The sequence below is a fragment of the Rhinoderma darwinii genome, chromosome 3 (genome assembly GCF_050947455.1).
Source record: "Rhinoderma darwinii isolate aRhiDar2 chromosome 3, aRhiDar2.hap1, whole genome shotgun sequence".
Lineage (NCBI taxonomy): Eukaryota > Metazoa > Chordata > Amphibia > Anura > Rhinodermatidae > Rhinoderma > Rhinoderma darwinii.
In genome coordinates, this window is record NC_134689.1 from 73,385,675 (window position 1) to 73,403,136 (window position 17,462).

The window sequence follows — 17,462 nt, forward strand, 5'->3', positions numbered from 1 at the left end:
TCCTCTGTCCAATGTCTGTGTGCTTTTGCCCATATTAATCTTTTCCTTTTATTAGCCAGTCTCAGATATGGCTTTTTCTTTGCCACTCTGCCCTGAAGGCCAGCATCCCAGAGTCACCTCTTCACTGTAGACGTTGATACTGGCGTTTTTGCGGGTACTATTTAATGAAGCTGCCAGTTGAGGACCTGTGAGGCGTCTATTTCTCAAACTAGAGACTCTAATGTACTTGTCTTGTTGCTCAGTTGTGCAGCGGAGCCTCCGACTTCTCTTTCTACTCTGGTTAGAGCCTGTTTGTGCTGTCCTCTGAAGGGAGTAGTACACACCGTTGTAGGAAATCTTCCGTTTCTTGGCAATTTCTCGTATGGAATAGCCTTCATTTCTAAGAACAAGAATAAACTGTCGAGTTTCACATGAAAGATCTCTTTTTCTAGCCATTTTGAGAGTTTAATCGAACCCACAAATGTAATGCTCCAGATTCTCAACTAGCTCAAAGGAAGGTCAGTTTTATAGCTCCTCTAAACAGCAAAACTGTTTACAGCGGTGCTAACATAATTGCACAAGGGTTTTAAAAGTATTTTCTAATCATCCATTAGCCTTCTAACACAGTTAGCAAACACAATGTACCATTAGAACACTGGAGTGATGGTTGCTGGAAATGGGCCTCTATACACCTATGCAGATATTGCATTAAAAACCAGACATTTGCAGCTAGAATAGTCATTTAGCACATTAACAATGTATAGAGTGTATTTCTGATTAATTTAATATTATCTTCATTGAAAAAAACTGTGCTTTTCTTTCAAAAATAAGAAAATTTCTAAGTGACCCTAAACTTTTGAACGGTAGTGTGTGTGTGTGTGTGTGTGTGTGTACACACAATGCATATTATATTACACATGGCATGGTGGGGGCAGTGTGGTGGCATGGCGGGGGCAGTGTGGTGGCATGGGCATGCATGGCTGCCTGGCACTGGCGTTTGTGGATGATGTGACTGAAGACAGAAGCGGCCGGATGAATTCTTAAGTGTTCAGGGATTTACTTTCTGCTCAGATTCAACCACATGCAGCAGGTGATTGGACGTTGCTTCACAGGACAGATGGACAATGACCCAAAACATTCTGCAAAAGCAACCCAGGAGTATAGAAGGCAAAAAAGTGGAATATTCTGCAATGACCGAGTCGCCAGATCTCAAATCGATCGAGCTGCAGAAAGACCCACAAAGAAGCAACAACTGAAGACGCGGCAGTAAAGGCCGGGCAAACATCACAAAGGAGGAAACCCAGCGTGTGGTGATGTCCATGGGTTCCAGACTTCAGGCCGTCATTGCCTGCAAAGGATTCTCTACAAAGTATTAAAAAAAACATTTATGGTAATGTTAATTTGTCCAATCACTTTTGAGCCCCTGAAATGAGGAGGTTGTGTAGAAAAATGGTGGCAATTCCTAAACTTTTCACAGGAGATTTTTGTTTAACCCCTTGAAATAAACCTGAAAGTTTAAACTTCAATTGCATCTCAGTTGTTTCATTTCAAATCCAATGTGGTGTGGTGGCAGCAAAACCCAAATCATGAAGATTGTGTCACTGCCCAAATAATTCTGGACCCAACCCACACACCCACCCACACAGCAAACACTCTGAACAAGCATAGCTGCAGTGTAAAGAATGAGGGTGGGACAGAGCAAGAGTATTGAACTACAGCGAAGCTGGAGTCATTGATCATATCCAAGTCCTTATGAAGATTAGTCTAAAATGATGAAGATCAAAGTTATAAAATACATTTTTTTTTAATTTGAAAAAATTAACAAATCTTTACAGAATAAAAACAGGAAACGGATCATAAACTCAGCAGAACAATTAGAAGGTCAGCCAGATCAGAGGTTTCATTAGCGGTTGTGTCCAGCGTCTTTGTTAGCGGTTTTGTCCAGCAGTGCCGCCTTGTCGTCATTTTCTGTGCTACATCCTGGACCCCTACAACCCATTACATAGCTGGACAGAAAAACGACTGCAGTACCACCCTGCAAACTGCAGTGGCAGCCATATTGGTTGTAACAACTTTCCCATGAACAGATAAATCAAACAAAAAACATCCACTGTAACCAGTGTCAGGAGGGGGCGCTAAAGCCGGTTTACTCTTCCAAACTGGATCTTTTATGCAATGGTAAAACTTGTATTTCCCAATAGATTTTCTCCATTAATATAAAACTATTTACACGTGATCATTCTTCATCAAATCTTGGGAGATAAAACGGCAGCGTTATCCCAGTCCATACGGGATGCCTCGGATTCTCCGTGCGAGCTGCATGTCCTTCACAAAGAGAGTGACCCTATTGGCCTGGTGACTGCAGAGGTAAGAATCTTCAAAGAGACGCACGAGGAAGGCCTCAGCTGACTGTGGATACAGAAGAGCATTAGTCCCTCTTAAAGTGACAGCACTCCCGGTATAATTTACTACACAGCTCGAAGGACTGATCAGATTTCATTTTTATGAGCTGATAGCTAGAGTGATGGTGGGGGGGTTCTGGCCTCTGGAACTCCCACAATGCTTCACAACCCCTATGCAAATGTCCCGCTAGGGCATATGGATGTGTTAGAGGGGGCGGGGGCTGAGTAGTGAACCACTGCAAAGAGCAGCTCCCCCTCTGGTTGACCCATGCGTTACATGGACAGTGCATTGTATGAGATACTGACCTCTTGTAGCGCCATAAGTGCGGTGCTTTGCCAGTAGTAAAACACACCGCGGGAATACTTCAGGCAGATCTCTCTCACCTGCAAGAATAAAAGGGGAATATCACCGACAATAAAGAGGAGCAGCCGCAGAGGACACATCCACTCACCAGGCGGAAAAACGGGGCTTTCTGAATGAGCAGATTGGTTGATTTTTGGTACTTTCTTATTTCCATCAGCGCACGGGCTCCTGGGCGGTAGCGTCTTCTTCGTTGCGTGCTCGGTCTGTGACTTGTTTCCCCACTACCTGTAAGAAAGAAATCCATAATCACAGCTGAAAATGAATCTCCCGCTACATGGAAATTCACTGTCTGGCCGGGTTCACAGGTAGCGTAAACACGGCGGATTTTCTGCAACGGATTTCACTGCGGAAACTCCACAGCGTAATACAGAAGCAGAGGAGTGGAGGAGATTCAAACAAATCTCATCCAGACGCAGCGGAAAAAAACCCGCCAAACTTACCCAGATCTCTCTGCTCCTGCGTTCAACCCGGCCTCCAGGGATGATGTCTCATCCCATATGACTGCTGCAGAACATCAGAGGGACACGTCACCATGGCTACAGGTAAGTATGTTTTTTTTTTTTCTCTACCTTCTATGGACATTCCAGCCGAAAAACTGCACCTTTTCAGCCAGAATTACCTCCGGTGCCCAGGGCCAATACGCTGTGTACTTTTACGCTGCGTATCTGCCCTGTGTGAACATGGCCTATTACCTTAATGTCCCCCAAGGAACATCAGGTAAACAGATTTAAGACAGAACATGCTACCTGCAGTCACCACTAGAGGGAGCTCATTGTATATGGTTGTACATTGAACTTGGTAACAAAACAGTATGCAGTGAGCTCCCTCTAGTGGTGGCTGCAGGGAGACAAAATTATACCATGTAACTGTCTACGCAGGAGATTTAGAGCTCTGTTTCAGAAAAGTGTGCTCCAACTGCTGTAAAACTACATTAAGAAATTAATCAGCACAGAATGTTGGACCTAAAAAGGATATAAATGTGGACGTTCAAATTTTAGATACTTTTCTATGACTGATAATTTGGGGTCCATCAAGTCCCATTGATACCGGATTAAAGGGGTTGTACCACGAAAATAATTTTTCACCTATACACAAGATAGGTGATAAATGCCGGATCGCTGCGGGTTGTTAACAAGAGTGCGGGTCCCAGAGTGGTGGTCACTCAAGTCATTCTCTATGGCAGTGGTCCCCAACCTATTTTGCACCGAGGACCGGTTTGATGCAAGAACAGTTTTGTGGGGACCGGCGGGGGGGGTTAGAGTCAGTTCACACATTGCGTAAATACAGCTTATACCTGTATTATAATACCTGTATTATGCTGTGGAAAATCGGCAGCATAATACAGTAGCAGCAAAGTGGTTGAGATAAAACAAATCTCATCCACACGCTGCATAAACGGAGTAGAAAAAAGGCTCAGAAATTGACGTCACAACATCGCGCCTGCCTGCGCGGAGCCGCTCACGGCAGACTGCATAATTGGGCAAGGAGCAGTCAATCTGGCTCCAGCATTCAATTCAACTGTATCTGCGTCATAAGGATGCAGATGGAATTGGGACCAGCGGCAGTCACATGGGATGAAACATCATCCCAGGAGGCCGGCCTGGATGACGTTTCATCCCATGTGACCACCGCTGCAGCCAATCACAGGCTGCAGTGGTCTCCTGTGATGAAACGTCATCCCAGGAGGCCTGCTCAGCAGTTTTTCGCAGCGGACATTCCGGGGGCGAAAAACTGCACCACAGTTTGGTGGGATATTTCGCCAGAAATTCCCTGACTCCATTGGGGCTGATATCAGATACCCCGGCCCGGTATCAAATGAACCACTGCCCGGTGGTTGGGGATCACTACTCTATGGGACTGAGGGAGACAGCGAGTATTGTACTTGACTATTTCCGTCGATCCCATAGGGAATGAATAGAGCGGTCGGACTGCAGGTTGGAAATTCTTAGATCCCTCATTTCATAATATATCTTCATGGGTGTGAGCTGTGTTCTCAGATTCCCTTCCCAGAGCCATATAGTAACGTGCTTCCTGCAACCACCACTAGGGGGAGACGATTGTGCACATGCATACAGCTCCTGTTGTGCCTATATAAATCAGTCCTCAGTTTGCTCCCCCTAGTGGCGGCCTTGTGCTACAGAAATTTGTGTATGTAACAGATTTTTACCTGCATAGAAACGAACCCTCTAAGGTATAAAGCTGAGAAACGGATTACAATCTAGTATTACACGACCCGAGGTTATCTGAAATTCATTTTTAAAATAAAATATATAATGAGAGTGATAAGATGATCAAGGTGCAACTTTCTCTTACTTGGCGGAGATTGAGGAGGAGCTGCAGGTTTCTTCTGCGGCTGCGCCGACTTCCTGCGGGACGAGCTTTTCTGGGGTGGTTTCATGATGATGTAAAACGCTGCTGAGAGACATACAATCAGTTAAGCGGATAAGAGATGGTGACAATTCAGCAGAATCACAGGTGACGTAGGATAAACGGAGCGGTTTTATCATTCCCCACAACTCCCCCCCCCCCCAATACCAAAACATTCAGGAGTCGGGAAGGTCGATTTTACTGCATCCAAGTCGCCACAGAGCGCTAGACTTATATACGTATATACTGACTGATGCCACCAATGCAAGTGACAAGAAAGTGATGACATTGACGGTGAAGATATGAGATTGCCGGATGTCAGTAATTAACGCACGCTGCATCAATGAATACAATAGATCCTCGTGGCATCAATTACCAGAACAGCGACATCAATGATCTATTTAACCCCTTCCCGACATTTGCCGTAAATGTACGTCATGGAAAGCATTGACTTCCCGCAAAATGCCGTACATTTATGGCAAATGTTTGGCACCGGCTCAGAAGCTGAGTCGGTGCCATCATCATCGGATCTCAGCTGTATCTTACAGCTGACATCCCACTGTAACGGCGGGGACCGAAATTAGCTTCGATCCCCGCCATTAACCCTCAAACGCGATCGCTGCACTTAAGGTGTTTGCAGCTCATCGGAGCCCCAACAATGAAATTGCCGGGGTTCCGGTGGCTGCAATGGCAACCGGAGGCCTAATACTGGCCTCCCGGTCTGCCTAGCACCGAAGCCGGTCAAGATCCGCCCAGCGGCGGAGCCTGATCGGCTTCCGTAGCTGCCGGCAAGATGGCGCCGGGTCAGGAGCTGATCCGGCGTCATCAGCGGTGGAAGTCAGCTGTACTGTACAGCTGACATCCACCTGTAACGGCAGGAACCGGAGCTAGCTCCGATCCCTGCCATTAACCCCTTCGATGCAGCAATCGAAAGCGATTGCTGCATCGTAGCAGTTACTAGCAGATCGCCAGCCCTGTCAGGCAATCAGGACTGGCGACTGCTGTTATGGCAACAGGAGACACAATGGTCTCCTGCTCTGCCATTACGGAAGCCGATTTAGGCCCCGCCGGGAGGCGAAGCCTAATCGGCTTGCTGTCGGTGAATGACTGACAGATCTAATACATTGCACTACATAGGTAGTGCAATGTTTTAGGAAAAAAAAAAATCTGACCGTTGGACCTTCAAGTCCCCTAGTGGGACTTGAAGAAAAGTGTTAAAAAAGTATAAAAAAAGTGTAAAAAAGAGTGCAAAAAATAAAAGTTTGAAAACAATAAAAGTTTCAAGTAATCAAATAAAACACAATCACCCTTTTACTCTTATCAAGTCCTTTATTATTGAAAAATAATAATAAACCATACGTATTTGGTATCGCCACGACCGTAACGACCTGAGGTATCAAAATATTATATTATGTATTGCACGCGGTGAACAGCGTAAAAAAAAAACGTAAAAAAACTTTACCAGAGTTTCTGTTTTTTAGTCACTTTGCCCTACAAATATTAGAATAAAAAGTGATCAAAAAGTCGCACGTATCCAAAAATGGTACCTATAAAAACTATAGCTCGTCCCGCAAAAAACAAGCCCTCATACACCTCCGTCGACAAAAATTTTTAAAAGTTATGGTTCTCACAACTTGGCGACCAAAAAAATACATTCTTTTTACAAAAGTAATTTTATTGTGCAAAAAGTTGTAAAACATAAAAAAGTGCTATAAATTAGGTATCGCCGGAATCGTACTGACCCGCAGAATAAAGTTAACATGTAGTTTATAACGCATGGTGAACGCTGTATAAAAAAAAAACCGAAAAAAGCTGTGCCAGAATTGCGTTTTTTTGTTTACCTGGCATCCCAAAAAATAGGATAAAAGGTGATCAAAAAGTCACATGTACCCCAAAATGGTACCAATAATATCTACAGCTCGTCCCGCAACAAACCAGCCCTCATACCGCTACGTCTATGAAAAATAAAATTAGTTATGGCTCCAATAAGTCAGGAAATAAAAAAATATGCAGTTGTGCCCGAGGGGAACATTTCTTCTGTTTCAAGAGGCGATTTATCAAGGACCTAAAATTAGGGAACCAGGAAGGGGAGAGCCCAAACATATCCGCTGGAAGCGACGGTGCCCGTATTATACCAGGATAACACTTTCCCAGCAAAATTCCCCTAACTACAAAAGGTGCGGAGTGTGGATCAAAAGGCGGATAAGAAATGACACCATTTATCAGTGCGACACTGGCCTGTGCGGAAAGGATTGCTTCACAGCGTAACACACATCTATGGATTTTATTTTATTTTTTATACCACCTGACTATGCCCCTTATATACTCCGCCCTGCTTACATGTACCCCCACATTATAAATGGAAACACCAGCAATACTCAAACAAATATAGTACCAAGCAAAATCCGCTCTCCAAAAGCCAAATGGTGCTCCCTCGGCTCTGAACCCTACAGCGTGCCCAAACAGCAGTTTCCTTCAACATATATGGCATAGTCATACCCGGGAGAACCCTTTTAACAATTTTTGGGGTGTGTGTCTCCAGTGTCATAAGCTGGGCATGACATATTTGCCACTGAATGGCATATCTAGGAAAAAATATAAATTTTTAATTTGCACCATCCGCAGCGCATTCATTTATGGAAAAGACCTGTGGGGTGAAAATGCTCACTAAACCCCTTAATAAATGCCTTGAGGGGTGCAGTTTCCATAATGGAGTCACTTCTCAGGGGTTTCTTTTTATTATTTCACATCGGAGCCTCTGCAGTTGTGAACCAACACTTTGTAAATCGCCAAATTAGGCCTCCACTCCGCATGGTACTCTTCACTCCTGAGCCCTGTCATATGCCCAAGCAAAAGATTTGTGTATAGGTTCAGATAGCACCAGATACGTGGAAGGGTGAGGTTTTGCACGGATAGGGGCCCAACCCAAACATAAATATAAAAGAGTATCCGGCACACCAATTTTGAAAAAAGGTATTTTTTTTATTATTATTTTATTATTTTGTTTTTAATGCCAGTGGCAGAGGGCGACGTTTCGGTCTAGGTGACCTTCATCAGGCACTGAGCCGTGCTGGGCAACTGAATAGACGATCGCTGGTGGTGCTGATAGCGGCTGGCCGCTGTATCATGGCGCCATGATACAGCGGCCAGCCGCTATCAGCACCACCAGCGCTCATCTATTCAGTTGCACAGCACGGCTCAGTGCCTGATGAAGGTCACCAAGACCGAAACGTCGCACTCTCGCCACTGGCATTAAAGACAAAATAATAAAAAAATACCTTTTTTCAAAATTGGTGTGCCGGATACTCTTTTATATTCAGGCAAAAGATTAGGGCCACATGTAGGGTGTTTCTAAAACCGGGAAACACCGCATAATAATTAGAGAGCTGTCTTGTTATGGTGGCACAAGCCGGGCACCACATATTGGCAAATCTATGGAAAAAAATCTAATTTTCACTCTGCAACATCGAGTGAACACTAATTTCTACAAAACACCTGTAGGGTTAAAATGCTTACTACACCCCTTGGTAAATGCATTGAGGGGTGTAGTTTCCAAAATGGGGTCACTTCTGTGGGGTTTCCACTGTTTTGGGCCCACAGGCGCCCAGAAACCAATCCAGCAACATCTGCACTCCAAATGGCGGTCCTTCCCGTCTGAGCCCTGCCGTTTGCCCAAACAGCAGTTTATGACCACATATGGGGTATTGCCGTACTCGGGAGAAATTGCTTTACAAATGTTGAGTTCTTTTTTTCCTTTATTTGTTGAGAAAATGAAAACATTTGCGCTAAAGCTACGTCTTATTGAAGAAAAAGGACGGTTTTTATTTTCACTGCCTAATTCTAATAAATTCTATGAAACATCTGTGGGGTCAAAATGCTCACTACACCCCTAGATGAATTCCTCAAGAGGTGTAGTTTCCTAAATGGAGTCCCTTTTTGGGCGTTTTCATTGTTTTGTCCTCTCAGGGGCTTTGCAAATGTGACCTGGCCTCCGCAAACCATTCCTGCTAAATGTGATCTCAAAAAGCCAAATAGTGCTCTTTCCCTTCTAAGCCCTGCCGTGTGTCCAAACAGCCGTTTATTACCACATGTGGGGTATTGTTTTACTGGGAAGAAATTGCTTTACAAATTTTGTGGTTCTTTTTCTCCTTCAGTCCTTCTGGAAATGAGAAAAAATTAGCTAAACCTAGATTATTATTTTCAGGGCCTACTTCCAATAATTTCTGCAAAAAAACTGTGGGGTCAAATCGCTCACTATACCTAGATAATTTCCTCAATGGGTGTAGTCTCCAAAATGGGGTCACTTGTGGGGGGTTTCCACTGTTTTGTCCCCTCAGGGGCTTCGTAAATGTGACATGGCCTCCGCAAACCATTCCTGCTAAATGTGTACTCCAAAAGCCAAATGGCACTCCATCTCTTCTAAGCCCTGCCGTGTGTCCAAATATCCGTTTATTACCACATGTGGGGTATTGTTTTACTCGGGAGAAATTGATTTACAAATTTTACGGTGCTTTTTCTCCTTCAGTCCTTGTGGAAATGAGAAAAAATTAGCTAAACCTACATTTTCTTTGAAAAAATTTAGATTATCATTTTCACAGCCTACTTCCAATAATTTATGCAAAAAACCTGTGGGGTCAAAACGCTCACTATACCCCTAGATAATTTCCTCAATGGGTGTAGTTTCCGAAATGGGGTCACTTGTGGGGGGTTTCCACTGTTTTGTTCCCTCAGGGGCTTTGTAAATGTGACATGGCCTCCACAAACCATTCCTGCTAAATTTGAGCCCCTAAAAGCCAAATGGCGCTCTTTCCCTTCTAAGCCCTGCCGTGTGTCCAAATATCCATTTATTACCACATGTTGGGTATTGTTTTACTCGGGAGAAATTGCTTTACAAATTTTGCGGTGCTTTTTCTCCTTTAGTCCTTGTGGAAATGAGAAAAAAAAAATCGCTAAACCTACATTTTCTTTGAAGAAATGTTGATTTTAATTTTCACGGCCTAATTCCAATAATTTCTGTAAAAAACCTGTGCGGTCAAAATGCTCACTATACCCCTAGATAATTTCCTTGAGGTGTCTAGTTTCCCAGATGGGGTCACTTTTGGGGGATTTTTACTGTTTTGTCACTGCAAGAGCCCTTCAAACCTGACATGGTGCCTAAAATATATTCTAATAAAAATAAGGCCCCAAAATCCCCTAGGTGTTCCTTTGCTTCTGAGGCCGGTGCTTCATTCCAGTAGCACGCTACGGCCACATGTGGGATATTTCCTAAAACTGCAGAAACTGGGCAACAAATATTGAGTTGCATTTCTCTGGTAAAACCTTCTGTGTTATAAAAAAAATTGTATTAAAAATTTATTTCTGCAAAAAAAAATGAAATTTGTAAATTTCACCTCTACTTTGCTTTAATTCCTGTGAAATGTGTAAAGGGTTAAGACATTTTCTAAATGCTGTTTTGAATACTTTGAGGGGTGAAGTTTTTAAAATGGGGTGACTTTTTGGGGGTTTCTAATATATAAGGCCCTCAAAACCACTTCACAACTGAACTGGCCCCTGTAAAAATAGCCTTTTGAAATTTTCTTGAAAATGTGAGAAATTGCTGCTAAAGTTCTAAGCCTTGTGATGTCATAGAAAAATAAAAGGATGTTCAAAAAACGATACCAAACTAAAGTAGACATATGGGGGATGTTAATTAGGAACAATTTTGTGTGGTATAACTGCCTGTCTTACAAGCAGATACATTTAAATTGAGAAAAATGCTAATTTTTGCAATTTTTCGCTAATTTTTGGTGTTTTTCACAATTAAATACTGAACATATCGAGCAAATTTTGCTAGTAACTTAAAGTGCAATGTGTCACGATAAAACAAATCTCAGGCTGGATTCACACGAACGTGGCGTTTTTGCGGATGCAAAAACGCGGCGTTTTGCGCGCGCAAAAATCACTTGCCAGCTCCGTGTGTCATCCGTGTATGATGCGCGGCTGCGTGATTTTCGCGCAGCCGCCATCATAGAGATGATTCTAGCCGACGTCAGTCACTGTCTAGGGTGCTGAAAGAGTTAACTGATCGGCAGTAACTCTTTCAGCACCCTCGACAGTGAATTCCGATCACCATATCTAGCAACCGGTTAAAAAAAAAAAAAAAGAGGTTCGTACTTACCGAGAACTTTCTGGCCGTTGACTTGGTGACGCGTCCTTGGTGACGCGTCCTTGGTGACGCGCCTCTCTTGACATCTGGCCCCACCTCCCTGGATGATGCCGCAGTCCATGTGACCGCTGCAGCCTTTGCTTGGCCTGTGATTGGCTGCAGCTGTCACTTGGACTGAATTGTCATCCCGGGAGGTCAGACTGGAGGAAGAAGCCGGGAGTTATCTGTAAGTCAGAACTTTTTTTTTACTCTTTCATGTATATTGGGATCGGAAGTCACTGTCCAGGGTGCTGAAACAGTTTAACTCTTTCTGCACCCTGGACAGTGACTATATCCAGACGTCGCGTACCGGAATTTTTTTTGCCGGGTTCGGCCAAAACGAGTTCGGCCGAACCCGGTGAAGTTCGGTTCGGTTGTCAGGGTTCGCTCTTCTCAAAGACACTCCGTTTGGATGTTTGTAAATAGAAAAGCACGTGGTGCTTTTCTGCTTACATTCATCCTTTTGACAGCTCTTGCGCGAATCACGCAGTTCGCACGGAAGTGCTTCCGTGCGGCATGCATGGTTTTCACGCACCCATTGACTTCAATGGGTGCGTGATGCGTGCAAAACGCCCAAAGAACGGACATATCGTGACTTTTTTTCAGCGGACTCACGCTGAGGAAAAACCACGGACATGTCTGCACGGCCCCATTTACACATATAGGTCCGTGCAACGCGCGTGCAAATCACGCGCGTTGCACGGACCTTTTTCACGTTCGTCTGAATAAAGCCTCAGAATCGCTTGGATAGGTGAAAGCATTCCGGAGTTATTACCACATAAAGTGACACATGTCAGATTTGAAAAATGAGGCTCTGTCAGGAAGGTCAAAAGTGGCTAAAGAGGGAAGGGGTTAATAATGCGGCAATAGTAGAGCTACCCGCAGCAGATCCCGCAAGCAATGGGCAGATGTTTGCAGACGTAATGGAGCCGTCTTTTCAGGCGTGATTCGAGGCGTAAAACGCCTGAAAATAGGTCGTGTGCACATAACCTTACAGAGAATCCGTAATCCAGACAAAGGTGGGAAATTTAAAACTGGAGCAAAGGAAAAGTGGAGCAGTCGTCATGGAAATGAAAGGCCGCAGCTGGAGGACGATGAGCTGCAACAATGCAGTACAAATATACAGAAATAAAACATCTAATAATCCATATGATCTCTAGACACGCAGCAGCGAAAATGTATAAAATCAACACACACGATAGACGAGGAGAAGAAACATTCAGTCGAGAGCACAACTTTTCTTAGGACTCTCTGCTTTGTGCCGTTTCTCTGTTATTCCTCCTGGAAATGTAAGAATTGACAGCTGTGTGTTACCAGTTGGGGGTGTGTCCCTACACAAACTGACAACGTCCAATCAGTGCTGACAGAGAGACTGTAGGGACACGTCCTTTGATGAGGAGAATGGCAACACAAAGTTATCTATTAATACATAAATTTCTAGGAGGAACAACAGAGGAACGGCACAAGCCAGAGATCTGAGAAAATACGCTCCAGAATAGTTATTTCATGGGGAATACAGGTATTTACTATAAGGGTATGTTCACACGCAGTGGTTTCAGACCTAATTCTGGCGTTTTACGACTCGAATTACGGCTGAAAAAACGCCCCTAATACGCCTACAAACATCTGCCCATTGCTATCAATGGGAATTACGATGTTCTGTTCGCACGAGCCTTAATTTTACGTGTCGCTGTCAAAATACGGCGAGTAAAATTACGGCTCGTCAAAAGAAGTGCAGGACACTTTTTGGGACGTTTTTGGAGCAGTTTTCTCATAGACTCGTGAAAACAGTTCCAAAAACGGCTGTAAAAAACGCAGCGAAAAACGCGAGTGGTTAAAAAAACATCTGAAAATCAGGAGCTGTTTTCACCATAAAACAGCTCCGTATTTTCAGAAGTTTTTGCTCACTGCGTGTGAACAGAGCCTTACAGACACGTCAGGAGAAGTGACGGCTCCTCTTTAATAATATTGTCTGTATCCTGTATAATTCATGAGGACGCACGTGCTGCCCGGCGTGATGTCAGCGTCACCGTATCTATCAATGATTATACACTGAACTCTAGAAAACTGCCAGATACACCAGGACGACTGTATACATCAGAGTTTCCCAACCTTTTCAGGCTCGAGGCACCCCAGGGAAAAAAAATAATTCTCAGGGCACCCCTACCAAAAATTGTTTACAAAACGACAAAAAATGTCGAAAAACAAGCACTACACTCTTAGGTTATGTTCACACAACGTTTTTTTGTAAGGCAGAAACTAAAAGTCTGCCTCCAAATTCATTTACGAATTTTGAGGCAGATTTTGAATTGACAGCGTTGTTTGACTTTTTTTTTCTTTTTTTGCCCACATTTTTTTTAAGCCGTTGAAGCGAATGCAAAAACCGCAGACAAAAAAGCACCAGAGGTCAGAGGCGGAAACCACTTGAAGACCATCAGCCCCCCACTCCCAGTAATGACCGTCAGCCCCCCCACTCACAATAATGACCGTCAGCCCCCCCACTCCCAGTAATGACCGTCAGCCCCCCCACTCCCAGTAATGACCGTCAGCCCCCCACTCCCAGTAATGACCGTCAGCCCCCCACTCCCAGTAATGACCGTCAGCCCCCAACTCCCAGTAATGACCGTCAGCCCCCCCCACTCCCAGTAATGACCGTCAGCCCCCCACTCCCAGTAATGACCGTCAGCCCCCCACTCACAGAAATGACCGTCAGCCCCCCACTCCCAGTAATGACCGTCAGCCCCCCCACTCACAGTAATGACCGTCAGCCCCCCCCACTCCCAGTAATGACCTTCAGCCCCCCCACTCCCAGTAATGACCGTCAGCCCCCCCCACTCCCAGTAATGACCGTCAGCCCCCCACTCACAGTAATGACCGTCAGCCCCCCACTCCCAGTAATGACCGTCAGCCCCCCACTCCCAGTAATGACCGTCAGCCCCCCACTCCCAGTAATGACCGTCAGCCCCCCACTCCCAGTAATGACCGTCAGCCCCCCACTCCCAGTAATGACCGTCAGCCCCCCACTCACAGTAATGACCGTCAGCCCCCCACTCACAGTAATGACCGTCAGCCCCCCACTCCCAGTAATGACCGTCAGCCCCCCACTCCCAGTAATGACCGTCAGCCCCCCACTCCCAGTAATGACCGTCAGCCCCCCACTCCCAGTAATGACCGTCAGCCCCCCACTCCCAGTAATGACCGTCAGCCCCCCACTCACAGTAATGACCGTCAGCCCCCCCACTCACAGTAATGACCGTCAGCCCCCCACTCCCAGTAATGACCGTCAGCCCCCCCACTCCCAGTAATGACCGTCAGCCCCCCACTCACAGTAATGACCGTCAGCCCCCCCCCACTCACAGTAATGACCGTCAGCCCACCACTCCCAGTAATGACCGTCAGCCCCCCCCACTCACAGTAATGACCGTCAGCCCCCCCCACTCACAGTAATGACCGTCAGCCCCCCCCACTCACAGTAATGACCGTCAGCCCCCCCCACTCACAGTAATGACCGTCAGCCCCCCACTCACAGTAATGACCGTCAGCCCCCCAACTCACAGTAATGACCGTCAGCCCCCCACTCACAGTAATGACCGTCAGCCCCCCCACTCACAGTAATGACCGTCAGCCCCCCCACTCACAGTAATGACCGTCAGCCCCCCACTCACAGTAATGACCGTCAGCCCCCCCCACTCACAGTAATGACCGTCAGCCCCCCCACTCACAGTAATGACCGTCAGCCCCCCCACTCACAGTAATGACCATCAGCCCCCCCACTCACAGTAATGACCATCAGCCCCCCCACTCACAGTAATGACCATCAGCCCCCCACTCACAGTAATGACCGTCGGCCTCCCCACTCACAGTAATGACCGTCAGCCCCCCACTCACAGTAATGACCGTCAGCCCCCCCACTCACAGTAATGACCGTCAGCCCCCCCACTCACAGTAATGACCATCAGCCCCCCCACTCACAGTAATGACCATCAGCCCCCCCACTCACAGTAATGACCATCAGCCCCCCACTCACAGTAATGACCGTCGGCCTCCCCACTCACAGTAATGACCGTCAGCCCCCCACTCACAGTAATGACCGTCAGCCCCCCACTCCCAGTAATGACCGTCAGCCCCCACTCACAGTATAATGACCCCTCAGTAAAGAGACCATCAGCCCCCCTCCAGTAAAGCCACCATCAGCCTCCGTCCCCCCGATAAAATGACCATCTGCCCCTCCAGTAAAGTGACCATCACAGACAGAAAGTGTGCTTAACCCTGGGGAAGGAATAAATAAGGAGGTAAAAGAACAACAACTCCCAGCATGTCCAGGCTGTTATTATGGGATATCAGAGGACATTACAATGAGGAGGTATAAGAGGAGAGAACTACAACTCCCAGCATGTCCAGGCTGTTATTATGGGATATCAGAGGACATTACAGGGAGGAGGTACAAGAGGAGAAGACTACAACTCCCAGCATGTCCAGGCTGTTATTATGGGATATCAGAGGACATTACAGTGAGGAGGTATAAGAGGAGAGAACTACAACTCCCAGCATGTCCAGGACGTTATTATGGGATATCAGAGGACATTACAGGGAGGAGGTATAAGAGGAGAGAACTACAACTCCCAGCATGTCCAGGACGTTGTTATGGGATATCAGAGGACAGTACAGTGAGGAGGTATAAGAGGAGAGGACTACAACTCCCAGCATGTCCAGGATGTTATTATGGGATATCAGAGGACATTACAGGGAGGAGGTATAAGAGGAGAGAACTACAACTCCCAGCATGTCCAGGCTGTTATTATGGGATATCAGAGGACATTACAGTGAGGAGGTATAAGAGTAGAGAACTACAACTCCCAGCATGTCCAGACTGTTATTATGGGATATCAGAGGACATTACAGGGAGGAGGTATAAGAGGAGAGAACTACAACTACCCACATTCCCCTGGCTCCATTTCTCACACAACTGCTAAGAAAGTAAAGAAAAAAAACCACTTACCCTGCCCAGTGTTAATGGCTCCTCTCCCTCCGTCAGGCTTCTAGTGGGAAGCGGTGGGCGGTGCTTGTAACAGACGTCCCCGCGTCACGTCTGCTACAACGTCGGGGGCGGAGCTTGTAGAAAAAAAAAAATGTAATTTTTTTTTTGTGCCGTGGATGAGCCGCGGCACCCCTGAACAGCTCTCGGCACCCTGGTTGGGAACCACTGGTATAGATTATATAATAGCCCCACAATATAAAAGCCAAGAAAAACCAAAAGGCTCCCGCACTGCGTTCTTCCAGGTTATGTATCGCCCCCTTGTGGCTAATAGAAGAAGTACACAAAATGTTCAAACCATCGCTAAAGCCAACAAAACTATATCCTGATGTTTCATCTCCCACAATCTATAATAATTATAATACACAATCACCGCGCGGTCTCAATGACGTCATCAAGACCTCGGGCTGTAAAGAAAAGCCTGTTTATACCCCTGGGTTCCAGGATGGGTCTATTTTAGGCTCGATGGGTTTCTATCAAGTTCTATAGAAAATGCTTAGAAACGTTGTGATATTAAAAAAAAAACTTTTATTGACATTAAGACCCCTTTACCAATGCCGATAATCATACGAGCGCTTGTTTTCGATCAGGCAGCGACGATCAGACGATAAACTGCACTGATTGGTCAGCTGATCACATCTTTTATGCGTCCCAAAAAAATCGTCGTTGTCCACTGCGTACAAACGGGATGTGCTGCCGACAATACGTAAAGTGAACGAGCACGGACCATCGTATTAACCATCGCTCATCCCCGTACAGCGTGCGTCGGCTCGTGTAAATGAGCACCGACTCACTGGATACATCGTTGATCGTGCAAGTTCCATCTAGTGAAACACTGTAAACAGGGAGGAGGGGGATGCAGCTGCAGTTTCTTATGCCCCACGCACGCGACCGTATTTTTCATCAGTAATTACAGCAGGGACTCTCCCATAGAAGTCTATGGGCGCTTCCGTAAATACGGGCGGCTATGGATACGCATCCGTACGCTGACCGTATTTACGGAAGCGTTGCTATGCAACATGCTGATGACATCATTTGCATCCTCCCTCTTTTTTTTTACGGATCCGTATATACCGATGCAATATTGACAGTATTTCGGGATAGATGAAAATACGGTCGTGTGCATGGGGC

General features: G+C 45.8%; 2 protein-coding genes across 2 annotated transcripts in view; both read right to left on the minus strand.

Annotated features, from left to right (window-relative positions):
* Positions 1–16,317, minus strand: part of LOC142748955 (histone H3-like centromeric protein A) — a 46,387-nt gene extending 30,070 nt beyond the window's left edge. The window contains exon 1 of the mRNA XM_075856403.1: positions 16,296–16,317. The gene's annotated coding sequence lies outside the window, so the exon portion shown is untranslated. The remainder of the gene's footprint in view (positions 1–16,295) is intronic.
* On the minus strand, positions 1,765–5,158 carry LOC142748956 (histone H3-like centromeric protein A). The gene is made up of 4 exons (XM_075856404.1): positions 5,059–5,158; positions 2,834–2,970; positions 2,688–2,765; positions 1,765–2,388 (listed from the first exon to the last, which is right to left on the minus strand). The coding sequence occupies exons 1-4, from the start codon at positions 5,141–5,143 to the stop codon at positions 2,254–2,256; spliced, it is 435 nt and encodes a 144-aa protein (XP_075712519.1). The 5' UTR covers positions 5,144–5,158; the 3' UTR covers positions 1,765–2,253.
* Positions 16,318–17,462: the final 1,145 nt, after the last annotated feature.